Source organism: Citrus sinensis, chromosome 5 (assembly GCF_022201045.2).
Source record: "Citrus sinensis cultivar Valencia sweet orange chromosome 5, DVS_A1.0, whole genome shotgun sequence".
NCBI classification, from domain to species: Eukaryota; Viridiplantae; Streptophyta; class Magnoliopsida; order Sapindales; family Rutaceae; genus Citrus; species Citrus sinensis.
Window position 1 is genome coordinate 16,509,865 of NC_068560.1, and position 13,043 is coordinate 16,522,907.

The 13,043-nt window shown below is 34.6% G+C and overlaps 1 protein-coding gene and 1 long non-coding RNA gene across 2 annotated transcripts; one reads left to right on the forward strand and one right to left on the reverse strand.

The window, feature by feature from the left end:
• Positions 1-1,202: 1,202 nt before the first annotated feature.
• On the forward strand, positions 1,203-4,286 carry LOC127902761 (uncharacterized). The gene is made up of 3 exons (XR_008055335.1): positions 1,203-1,544; positions 2,231-2,651; positions 4,044-4,286. It is a non-coding gene; the product is annotated as an uncharacterized LOC127902761 (long non-coding RNA).
• Positions 4,287-5,107: 821 nt separating this feature from the next.
• On the reverse strand, positions 5,108-11,407 carry LOC107176104 (disease resistance protein At4g27190-like). Its single transcript, XM_052442750.1, has 4 exons — positions 8,449-11,407; positions 6,328-8,156; positions 6,101-6,197; positions 5,108-5,405 (listed from the first exon to the last, which is right to left on the reverse strand). Exon 1 carries the CDS (start codon positions 11,339-11,341, stop codon positions 9,593-9,595), a length of 1,749 nt encoding a protein of 582 aa, XP_052298710.1. The 5' UTR covers positions 11,342-11,407; the 3' UTR covers positions 5,108-5,405; positions 6,101-6,197; positions 6,328-8,156; positions 8,449-9,592.
• Between the last annotated feature and the right edge of the window lie 1,636 nt (positions 11,408-13,043).

Consider the following 13,043-nt stretch of genomic DNA (forward strand, 5'->3'; position numbering starts at 1 on the left):
TTCTTAGGAGGGCTATAAAAGGGGCTTGCAAAGAAGGTAAAGGGTTTAGACATTTTTAAACTAAAAATTAACCTAAGAGAATTGGGGGGTGCATCTTTATTGGCCAGAACTAGGAAAATTTTTGAGATTTTTCCAGTGTTTGAGAAATTATTACAGAGCCACGAGATTAGTGGCAGGGTTTTTCTAGTGTTTGAGAAATTATTATAGAGCCACAAGATTAGTGGCAGGGTTTTTCCACAATAAGCCCAGATTGCTGACTTGAGCGTCGGAGTGTTTACGCCGAAAAAACCCTCTGCGTTCTTTGACCAGTTTCTATGTGTACAGTAATTCACAGAGGAGGAACGGCGAGCCTCATAGTTTTGCTTGTCAAATAGGAGCATAGTGAAGTTATCCCCTACCACTACAAATTCAAGTGTTGAAGAGAGATCTTGGTCTCGAACGAGCAGATGCAAAATCTCGTATCAATAATAATAATAACAACAACAACAACAACATCATCAATAATAATAATAATAATAATATATTAACTTTGTAGGATGGAGCTCTCGCAAATCTTCAAGACACAAAATGTGTTTGACCCCATTGTTCTTATTATAATTTCAAAATCATTTGTATATATAATATTAGGGAATATGACATAGCAAAATTGATGGTACATATGTTGCAATATTCTTGTTCATGTGGCGGCACAGTGAAGTAAAGCATAAGCAGAGCAACAAAAAATGTAATGAGAGAGCTCTCATTATGTAGATTTTCAATAGAAGTAATGCATATTTCACAAAGGCAATGGCCTTATTTTGAATGCTGCACCTGAGGGATGACTTGAATCTTCTATAGAACTCAGGCATTCTGTAATCATAGAGTATAGCATTTCAACAAAAATATTATATAGGTCGTTCCTTTATATATTTTCTGGGTACACATACATAAATATTATTTTGGGTACATTTCTCGCAGTAAAGCCCGCCCAGTCTAGCGTTCTCGTAAGTTGGGTTTCTCAATTGCATGTTTTTTCCATTGGTTAATTATCACAAACCTCCACTAACATTTAGCATATTCTTAGTTTTTTAGATTATATTGGCGTATTCTCAAAAATAAATTAAGCTGGTGAGGATAAAATCGTAAAAGCACCATTAATGATAAAAAGAAATTAAGTAAACTTGAAATTTTCAAGTTGTGTTTTGAAATTGGTCTCAACTTTGTAAATGTCCATTGGGTAAAGAAGTAAAGAACAGAAGCGAGCTGTTCCCAGCACACATAAGCAAGCTTTACGCAGCACAAATTAACACCCACAAAAAATGAAAAGGAAAAATGGTCATCTCTTTCCTCCATTCGAATTGAAGCCATGAAACACAACATCCCTTTCATCTTCTCTCTAATGCTTTGATTAGAAAACTTGCTTACAAACAGGAGACCATGACACTGAATCCTGAGACGGCAATACCAGAGACGATTGATTTACGCCAACGGCGTGGAAGAATACCAACCAGTGACTTTCGCTGTCGACCCACAAACAATCCCAGTGTTTTCTAGCTGCGAATAAGGTATGAATCAGATTATTTCCGTGCATTTCAATTTTGTCAGCTGACATTAGGAGATTTGGTTAAAAAAAAAAAGAATAATGGGTCTCGAAAATTTTTTGAGAGTATTTTTGTTGCTTACATTATTTTCCATCTATTAATGTTAGTTGTAGGTGAATGATTGTTGCAAATGCATGTTCACTTGTGATTGATTGAAAATGGCTTGTGATTTGTTATGCTGCCGTGTGACTGATTAAAAATGGCTCTGAAAATTTTTCATTTGTTTAAGGTGCTGCTGCTGATTATTGAACAGGGATTCATGCCAGTTTTTGTTAAATTGAAGATGAGATTACTTTTTAAGAGATCTGTAAAACCTTCTCTACTATAGATTTGGCTTCTGGCATACCTGGTTGGCTGGAGATAATTGTTTATATAGTCATTGCTGCCCATATTAATCAGGAATATTGATTAGCAATTTACTGGATTAGTGATTGGTATAATTTTGGAAAATCAGTCGTAGATGCAACCTGGTTATGGTCTCAAATGGTATGATCTGTCAATTCCGTTTGCTCTGGCCTAACAACCTTGAATCTGAGCTATGCCACTATACAATGTCCTGACCTAATCAAGCTTGTTAGCCAATGTCCAAAATTGCAATGTCTTTAGATAAGTCCCGTCTTATTTGTTTGAGTTATAAATGAAAATTGCAGTGTCTTTGGATAATCACGCTGATGTTCACGTTATTGATGAGAGGAACCTCCAGATTCAAGGCCGGAGCTCCTTGTTGAGAAGCTTTACATATATAGGATTGTTGCCGAGCGGAGGATCGATATGACTGGTCTTGTTTAGAATAGGGATGGAGATTTTGCATTAAGGCTTTCTTAACAGATCATTCTGCAAATCAAGGTCCATGTACCTATCTTTAAACTCTTGGATATGTATAAAGCAGGTGCATGCTCTATATGTTACTTATTGTATCACGATTATTTTTCTATTGTTTAATATAATTGCAGTCCTTGATGAAGTTAGAGACAACTTATTGAGGGTATACAAAGGCTCAAGAGCTTGATCGCCATTCATTTTACACTTGGCTGAGCTACAGCATACCAACTAGTGATTAATAAAGAGAAGGTATGAAGGTCCTATTGCTGGTGGTATTATCAATCAAAATTGTTATTTTACTTAGTCATAGTTACCATGTATAATATTCGTAGACTTTTTGCATGTTTATGCATTCGCATCATCTTTTTGTTAAGCTAGAAATGGTTGATTTGTGTACTCATTTGTATCACTTGTAGCCCTTCAGGAATAAAATTTAAAATTCTGTTGCATCTCATGTACTAAATACTAATTTTGTTGGCTTTATGTATGGGAAATGGTTCATTATCTTATTTCTTTGATGTGTCTAGTGTTACATTGTCTAAAGTCGAAAAGTATTTATAAAACTTGTGTAACACTGTCTAAAGTCAAAAAGTGTTTCTATCACTTGTGTAAAAAACAACCTACCTTTTTTTCACTCTTCTTATATTGAATAAAAGACAGACGCCAAGATTGAACGAAATTTAATGCAGAAAGCCGGTGCAAAACAACTTCCTTCTGATTCTCTGATATTTGACTTAAATCTTTTGTCTGTTTCATTCATCAAAGTCATTTTGGAAAGTAGCAGGGGTGATTTGATATTTTCATTGTATTCACATCCTTTGGCACCAAAAACAAACATTTTGGTACTAACCAACAATTTTTTATTTTCAATATATAATTTTTTTTTCTAAATTAGGGGTATTAAGAAAAGGTATACTAGCACCAGAGGAGGTATTTGAGAATACACAAATACAATCTATCAAATTGAGAATACGCTTAATCTCAGGAGAGGTTTTTAATAAATCCTTTTTTTCTTTTTCCTCCATTCACTATAGGTTCAATTTAGGGTGGTTGTTAAGTTATATCATTGTGTAACATAGATCAATTCAACAGTTATTACCAGTAACACAAAAGTATAACGAACAAAAATTAATTGTGTGTTATTAGTAGTAACTATTAAATTGATGTAAGTTACATAACTATGTAACTTAACAAGGTCCTCAATTTAGACACAGTTGACCAAACTGGAGGTTTAGGTTGGTAAACACACTAGTGTTAATTATCAATAACCCAAGGGGCTTCATGGTCCTCTGGGCCGAAATAGCGTAATTATTAATTCTCCTCCACTGAAAGTCTTTATCATCTTGGGACAAATAATTACAAATTGACATTATAGCTGTGGAAATTTGGAGGTGTAATAACCGGAAAAATAAAAATCTTAAGAGACTTTTTAAATAAAAAAGATAACACCTTCAATTTGCTAAAAGTAATGGTATCATTTCTTGTATGGATAATGGATGATTATATTTTGTTTTTGGTTATCTGACGAAGGATATTCAGTTGTTCTTTATGTGTTCATAGGCAAGAGCATGAGCATATGCATGATTTGATATATGGTTCTTGCATTTTCTAATTAAGTGCTCTTTTTCCTTTCCTTCTTAGTTTTGAAAGAAAGATGTGAAGCAAAGCAAACCCAGTGAAATGTACAGAGAAACAGAACCATCAGAGGAAAAACTAAATAACAGAACTACAATTGAACCAAACAAAATCAAATAAACCGACGCAATAGATGCCCTGAACCTAGTAATTACTCAAGAGTTGAGGAGTTGGAATGATTTGGTATTCATATCTTCACAAATCATATGCTTTAATGCAGAATCGACAGCTTTATATTATTTTATTCAACCAAAAACGATAAAGCAGGAAAACCACAATAATCCACCAACTTTTGATACTTTTAGGAATTTTTTTAGTCAAATTAAATTTCAGATAACACAAGTGGCTCCTCCACACACTTGCACTTGCTTGAATATTTGTGCCGACATTTTCATATGTGATGGTACTTCTTAGCCAGTAGATATGTTGGAAGTACTACAAAACAGAGTATTTGATGAAGTTTTGCTACTTTCGTATCCCATTTTGTTGCATAACTAAATTCTTTATAAACACAAATTAGAAAGCTACAAATAATACAGTAGCTTGAATTTATATGCTTTTATGATTATTTGATAATCTAATGCTGACAATATGTGATGATAAACTTAGCTAGTAGTTTTATATTTATTTTCGTAGTTTCTTTAGCATTCACATTTTGATGAGTAAATAAGGATTTCCAGATGTACATAATCAGATTAATGCTAAGGAACTGAAGTTTGATTAATTGAAAACAAAAATAATAATGAAGGTAATTACGAAAATGAACAAATGCAGAAGTAGTCCCTATAGTATTTCTAAATTTTCTCTTGGGTTCCTTAGTATTCCTTAATATTTTTAAAAGATGACATGACGATCTTTTAGATAACAAATCTAGGTCTGCTGCTTAGTACCCTTCCGACATATAAAGTACTAGATGTTTTACTGAGAAAATGACAAGATCATTTATCAAATTTCTTGCGCATATATACATATGCATACAAGAAATGAGAATCAGAGTGATTATAAGACCTTGCAATGAGACAATAATACATCATCAAATTTAAAAATACACAAGAAATTTGTGACGTGTATATAACAAAAGACCTCTCATTGAGTCATACATATTGAGAATAAAATGTCAAAATGCAGACAAAGAGCTTATACAGAAAATGAATAAACCGTCTTTGAACTTCCGATGGTCAAACAAAGGAAACAGGCAGGATATAACACACACTATCATAGATGTAGCGACACGATGAAGTAAAACACATGAAGATGGAAAGGGGAACCCCTCACAGCATAAAATTTGAATAGAGGGGGGAAAAAGACTTCATTTCAAATGTTGCACAGAAGAAGAGTGACTTGAATCTCCATCAGTATCCAGACATTCTGCAAACACAGTGCTGAGAATTTTAACAAGAATAACAGACAAAATATTGTGCTCTCTATACTTTCACAAAACTAGACCAAATTAGTTCCTTTTTTGGTTTGTGAAAACTTGATATTTTTGAAAATTCTATCCAATGCTTTCAAACAATATTTCCACAATATAGTTGTTCATAGCTAACCTTTGATGGTTTAAGGATTTGTTGTAGGCATAATGGGCTAATTAGATTTTTTTTTTTTTATCCGATGAATGATATTCAGCTGTTCTTAATTATGTGTTCATAGGCAAGACCATTTTCTTAAGTACTTTCGTTGCCTTCCAAGTTTCCAAAGAACAAACAGAGCACAAACAAATATAACGGAACAGCAATGATGACAATAAATAATTGGCAAAGAAAGAAAGAAAAAAGTTTGCATGATTTCAAGGAATTGTAAAATCTGAAGACTTTCAACAGGAATTATAAAATCTGAAGACTTTCAACATGCAAGTGTTGCCCCTTTTTATGAAATTTCATCATAAAATGCTTGCAAAGAATTATAAAATTTTAGAGAACAAGCGAACTCTCAAACAAAATACTCAAATTAAATTAAATTAGACCAAAAGACACTCAATGACGCAAAATCTGCCATTCTAAATAATTGAGATGAAATTGTGAAACAACCCACGAGATCAAATAAATAAAATAAGAATTAATTACCAGCTTTGACTTTCTTCTCCAAATTCGCAATCCAAGACATAAGAAGACAATGAAATTAGTCGTAACCCATAAAGTACGACGACGACCCCGCCAATAGCTGAAAATAAAATACTTATTCATCAATTTAAACTAACTTTATAACAAATATCTTATCGATATTTTATTTAGAAAAAGCAAATTTGTAAAATTTTTCCATGGGAGATAGAGAGTAATATGTATATCCGTACCTTTTCAGCATGTAATTGTTGTATGGTTGTGTTAAGATCATTATTTGCCCAACGCTGTTGATCCTCTGACTCTCCATACGAGACGTTTACTCTCGGAGGCGTGTTTGACTCTCCTGAAGTGAAAGTCTTCATCTTGGGACAACCAATCACTTCCAGATATTCCAGAGATGGGAATTTGAAGGTGTAATTGGCAGAGCAGAAACTTGTGAGACTGTCTAAATCACACAGAATCAACGCCTTCAATTTGCTGAAAACAATCTCTTCTATGTCAACTCCTTCTTTGTCATTTATTACCACCTCTGTCATTGCTCTGCATCCATATACTTGCACTGTTACGAGTCGCACCAGAGTTTTTGCTTTGGAGGATGTTACTAAGTGTATCAATTCCTTGCAACCGACAGCTACCAGTTTTGTTAGGTTCCGAAAAGATACCGATGATGATGGCAATAGACTTGACAGATTTTGACAATGATATACTTTTAGAATTTCAAGATATTGAAAAATGGAGTCAAGTTTGGAGTCTTGTTTACATAGCTGCTTCAGATGATTAAGGTGGCCCAGCTCTATACATTTAATCATTGCCAACTTCCTCAAACGTTTCTCTAAGCATCCTTCCGTTGAAAATACCTCTTCGTATGAACAATGATACAGTAAGAGTAATTCGAGATTGTGAAATCTCTCAAGTACATTCCTGATTGGAAAACAAGCCGAGTCATCATTAGTTATGTCCAGTTTTTTAAGACTGCCAAAAAGGTGTTGTGGGAAATCGGCGTCCAAAATCATCTTCACATCTTTTCCGCTTAACGCCAGTGACTCCAAGTTGGGTAAGATCTGATCATCGTCAATCACGTAGTAACTAATCAGGTCAGTTGATGTTCTCTCCAATAATTTTGAGTATTCCAATCATATGCAGCGACCTTTTAGTACTTGTTGTAGATTATATATATATTACCAAAAAAAAAAAAAAAGAACGGAAAAATTGAATTCGTGATAAAATTCATTCTAGGATTTTTGTATGTTAATTTTAGAGATAAGAGAGAAATTAGAAAAAAAAAAGGATGATTTATACTGGCATAAAAATATTTTATTGCACAATAATAAATTATTAATTTATATTGTAAGTGATTATATATGAGAAAACTGAGGATTCTTTTTAATGCTATACCTAAAATAATTCATCTAATTATTAATTTAGTACATTGATCCCTTAGTCCAGACTAGCAAAAATATTAATTTTGTAATAAAAGTTTTCAATTTATTGAGTATTAATTTATTGATGTTTTGTTATATTTTACAAAGTCAAAAGTCGCTAATGATCTAATTGATAAGAAATCTAGAAAGCGGCTTCATAGCTTTTTGAACAAGAATAGGGGCCGTTGTGCAGGAATACCAAGTTGATCATCGTCATTATTCTGTGATGAATCTGCAGCGAATGTCTTCAATTTGTCACAACCAGACACCACTAAAATTTTTAGTGCAGGCCATTCCGAAGTATGCATTCCATGGTATAAACATTTAAGTTCCGGTAGCTCTTGGAGTATAAGAGTGGTCACCCGTTGAAAGACAAAATGAGGGGTCACATGATCTACTCTGTCTTCCGAAATGATCTCTTGCAAACCCCTACAATTCACTATCTCTACTTGTTGGAGATGCTCAAAGCTTTGAATCATAGAAACTAAAAATATGTATTTTAATTTGTTACAGTGGCACACAATCAATCGTGTTAAACTTTGAAAGCGAGGAAGCATGACCGGACGATGATTGTAATGCCAAATCTTGTCGACATTAATTTCAGATATTTCCAAAGCCTCCAAATTAGGCAACCCTACCTAAAAAAATATTAATTTCTTGTTAGATCCAACATCCATATGAGAAGGACTTATTGAAATTTTCTTCTTTGATTACAGATTAATAATTCAAGTCAAAATCAATTTCCAACTGACAGCTGAGTATGCATTCTAATTCATATTACTTGTTAAGAGCTCAATTAGTGAGTGCGTGAGATTCTTTTTATCCTTTTTTTTCACTTTCTTTCAATTCTTTAAATGATTTAATTATTTTCCACGTATGACGTCAAAAGAGAATGCACAATAGCATAAAGAAAGTGTTAGCCTAACGCACCTTGCCGTTGAAAAGCAGTGTTTCCAAATTGATTTCGTTGGAGCAAGAGCTTGTCAATTCCTCTTGCAGCCCTTGTCTGTTTGGTGATGCTGAAGGAGTCTTCAATTTACGGAAAAAAGTTGTAACCTCTGGAAGATTTCCCAAACTCAAAGATCTTAATTGAGCCAACTCTATCTTCTCAGTAGCATTATTGTTGTCAACATCAGCATCTCCCCCAGTAGCAAAAATCTCTTTCATCTTGCTGCAATTAATAACTGCAATTCTCTCAAGTCTTGGAAGGCATTTTGCAGTGGAGAGCCAGAAGATATTACTCAACTCATTACAATTTTCTACTTTTATTGTTTTGAGTTTATTGAAAGACTCTACTTTGAGTCGATCAATGCATATCCTCTCCATGTTGATCAAATTGTGAAGAGTCAGTGACTCCAAAAGAGGAAAGGCATCACAAGCGACCATCTCCATTGAGTCGACAATACAAAAGAAGTCAGGATTATTTTGAACCCAGAGAAACTTCAATTGTGGAAAGCCCTTTGTGTCCAAATCGAAAAGAACATTTTTGACACCTTGTAGCTTGTCCAACCATAAGTATTCAACGTTATTGATGGCCTGCAATTTCATGGAGCAAATGTCCGTAAAATCAAGCTTGAGCTTCAATTCTCTTAAACGCTCATGATTATCGTTGATCAAAAAGTGCGACCGACTGCGAAACCAATCTTTTGCAACAGGCAAGGAAGCCATGAATGACTCATTTCCAATAGATATTTTGAACCTTTCGAGCTTTCTGGCCAAAAAGCCTTCCGGTAAAATACTGTCATTTTTAACATCAATTTCTAGAGTGGTTAGCCAAGGTAAAAGCATCAATTCATCAAGGCTTGCATTACTTCTTTCACTGTTGGCTCTTTCAACCTCCCATTCAACGGAGCAATTACCCATGTACAATTCTTCTAATCGGATTAAGCTCGATATGACATTTGGGGCAATAACTTTTAGATGGAAACAGTCTCTTAAATCTAACAGCCTTAACTTAGTCAGTTGCCCCAGTGCTTTTGGCAACTCTACAATATCAGACCACACAAAGCTAAGGATTTCTAGATTTTCCAACTTTCCAATAATGGCTATGTCCATGTCTCCCAAAATGCTTTGATCAAAGACAAAGCGTCCGAAGATTTACTAGAAGATCAATTGAAGATGGCAATGACAATAACCGCATTCTAGTCAAATCCAAAACCCGAATCTTTTTTGTCCTTTCGAAGAAGTTCTCAGGAACATTGGGCGCGACAAAAGAGTTCTTGGGAGACATGAATAAAAATTCAAGTTGTGGAGATTCCAACACCTCGGGAATGTCATTAATAATACTATCTTTTAAAAAAATTGCAGGATATTTTTTTAATGCATCTGCATCTGGCCATTTCCACACATCCTCATTTCTCACCGCAAATGCAATTTTGTCACGACGTGCAATTGAAATGGCAACATCGCGAACAACATCATGCATGGAAAAGAATTTACTGCTACCATCCTCAAGCAACAAACAAGAGTCTCTTAGTTGATGGACCCATGCATGTAATTTGTTATGTGCATCTTCTAGCTTATAGACACTTTCAAATGCACCCAAGCCCATGCTATATTTGAACAAGTCCATAATTGAAGTTGGTGTAATTAGACTACACAGTAAAAAAGTTTTCTTGAGTTGCTCACCTCTTAAATACTTGTAACTTAGCTCAATTGTTGAGTATGCCTCTACTGGTACTCCATCGAAGCTTGCCTCTAAAGGCGTTTGGAGTTCTTGTAAGACGTTCTTCCACACAGGCAGCTCTTTGTTTCTCAGTGCCTTTGCTACTGTGGTTAGGGCAATAGGCAAACCTCCACATGCCTTGGCTACATTTGTTGCTGTAGATTTTAACTCACGATTTTCAACATAATTACCAGCCATTATCTTGAACAACCTCCAAGCTTCTTGCTCATTTAGAATGCCAATCAAGAAGTTTTTTTCAGATCCCATACTTAACAAAACATTACGATCCCTTGATGTTAATAATAATTTGCATCCTCTATGATCAACGCCAAAAGGAATTCCGACAGTCTCTACATCAAGATATTTCCAGATGTTATCCAGAATCACAAGGATCATCTTCTCTTTCTTCAATCGTTCATAAAGTCTACTAGCTCTTCTAGATTCAGCCTCCTCGGACAACTCCAGACCTAGTTTCTCTGCAATTTCCCCTTGAATATTTTTTATGTCTGGAGTTTGGGAAACCTCTGAAAAAACCACCTGATCAAAGAGTTTCTCTTCACTGGCTTGCCTTGCAAACTCCTTCACCAGTGTTGTCTTTCCAATGCCGCCCATGCCGTATACCCCAACGATGCTGACATTGACATCAGTCAATGCATCTTGTATAGACTTCAGAGTAGAAAGTCTTAATTTAAAGGCCTCGTAACCTTTGTTAGTCTTTAGCCATACCTCCTCCGCAATGGTACGGTAGAAAATTCTATCATCAAATCTCCTAGCTTCTTCTTTGAGTTCAACAAGGGCCTTCACCTCTGTTTCTGCTTTCTTGCTAAGCTGATAGCGGGTCTTCAAATTAGGACACAAGCCCTTGAAACATCGCTTACTTGTTGTCTCCCCAGCTTCAATGAATTTGGCTGCCTGCTCAATGGTGTTGTTCGCACTAACCAGCCAGTTCTCAACCTTCTCTTCAATCTTTTCTCCTTTTCTTTCAGCCTCAGAAACTCTGTGCTGAATGCTCTTACTTTCATCCTTGAGCTTGTCTATTTCTGCCTTGAGATTCTCAAAGTTGGCTTTATAGTTTCGCAAATAACCAAGTTGGCGTTCTGTTGGAGGAGCGAAGCATTTCACAACTTCTAACAGAACAGTAACAATGCTTTCCACCATCTTCGATCCTCTTTTTTTCAAAGTTCCGAAATGAAAATAAACGACGAGCGAAACACAGAGAGAAAGAGAGGCAAAAAAAAGAAAAAAGAAAAAAAGAAGATGAAACAACAAAGATGACAAGTGTATCTGGTTGTGGAAGCGGAGAAATCAAAGAAAGCTTAAAAACTGTTGTGAATCTGGTGAGAAGATGGAAACAAGGAAAAGGTTTCTAGTTCAAGAAGTGATTGAATTGATATAAGGAATGATTTAGATAATAGAGGAAAAGTGAATCAGTCAAAATAACTTATGTATTGACCAGAAGAAAGATGCAAACAATATTAGAGACAACAACCGCGCTATTGACTGGTAATACAGATGGAGAAAAAGAAATATCTTCACACGGTGGAAGTACAAAGGGTAGATATGGAACCAAAAAGAGACAACAACATGCCACAACTAGATTGGGAATGGAGAGAAACAAATTAACAAAGACTGGAGATTACAACAGAACAGATGCCAAGAGAAAAGGGTTTCTTCATCCAGTGAAATTCAAGAGAGTTGACAGCAAAAGGGAGCATATGTGTTTCTTGATTGAGAACGAGTGCAAAGGATGACTTTTTAATGAGGTTCTGAAGCTGACGAATAACGATTTGCTAAAATTTTGAGAAAGTTATATATTCCGTAACTTCAACAAGTGAAGAATAAAAGAATAATAGTTCGTCATCTTCACAATGAAGATCATGGACGAGATTAAAAGCTAAAACTAGTCCATTTGAAAAGCCAAAGTTCAAGTTCCTTGGCTAAGTTCAGAAGTGAAGCAAAGAATAAATAAATAAAGATCAAGGGATGGGAATAAAGTCACCCCCAGACAGTTGCAGAAAGATTATTATTTGGTAAGCGTAGTTGATTATTAGTACAAAACAGAGTAGGTGAAACACATCCTTTCTATTTAGACTGATCAGCATCTAAAATTTTATGAATTATGAGTTGCATTTTATTTTGTACATTATGTTAACACATTTTAATTTAGCCAATTTTGCAATAAATGTTATTGATGTATTAAATTGCAACAACAAAACACAATTATTGGTATTAAAGAATGAAAAAAATAGAAATAGAAAATGAATTGAATTCCACTCATCGTCATCTTGGCAAATCAAGTCAAAAAATAAAAATCCATATGCTTTTGTTAAAGTTAAAAGCTACATAAATAATATCACAGAAGCTTCTGCTAAGGTTCATGTGAAGTCACAGCTTTGATACTTGTAATACCAGGAGCACGGAGAAACCATAAACTTCAGTTTAGGTACATACATTGCTTGTCTTTCAAACTTGAATTGATAAGGGGGAAAAAAATAATACTAAAGCAAACAGAAGGATCATTTAGTTGACAAAATTATTATTATTTTGAAATTCGGGTCATTCAGTTACTTTCATTTCAGTTTCACTTCTGATTCGATTTAACCAGTTAACGTTGACAAAAATAAAATGCAAATATAAGGCTAAGGCTGCTAATTTGATGAACTAATTATCTCTGGAACCAAAGCATCTATAAGCATGCATGGGTGGCAACACTATAATTACTCAAGACTGGAGGAGTAAAAAGATTGGAGATTAGGTGATGATAAACATTAAATTTTAGGAAAATCATTCACAAATATGCTTTTATAAAAGTTTTGTTGGTAAAGTTCGAGAAATGCATACATGTCAAATTTCCATTTCT

Excerpts from the sequence above, each read along its gene's own strand:
- LOC107176104 (XM_052442750.1), bottom strand. The coding sequence starts at position 11,341 with ATGGTGGAAAGCATTGTTACTGTTCTGTTAGAAGTTGTGAAATGCTTC.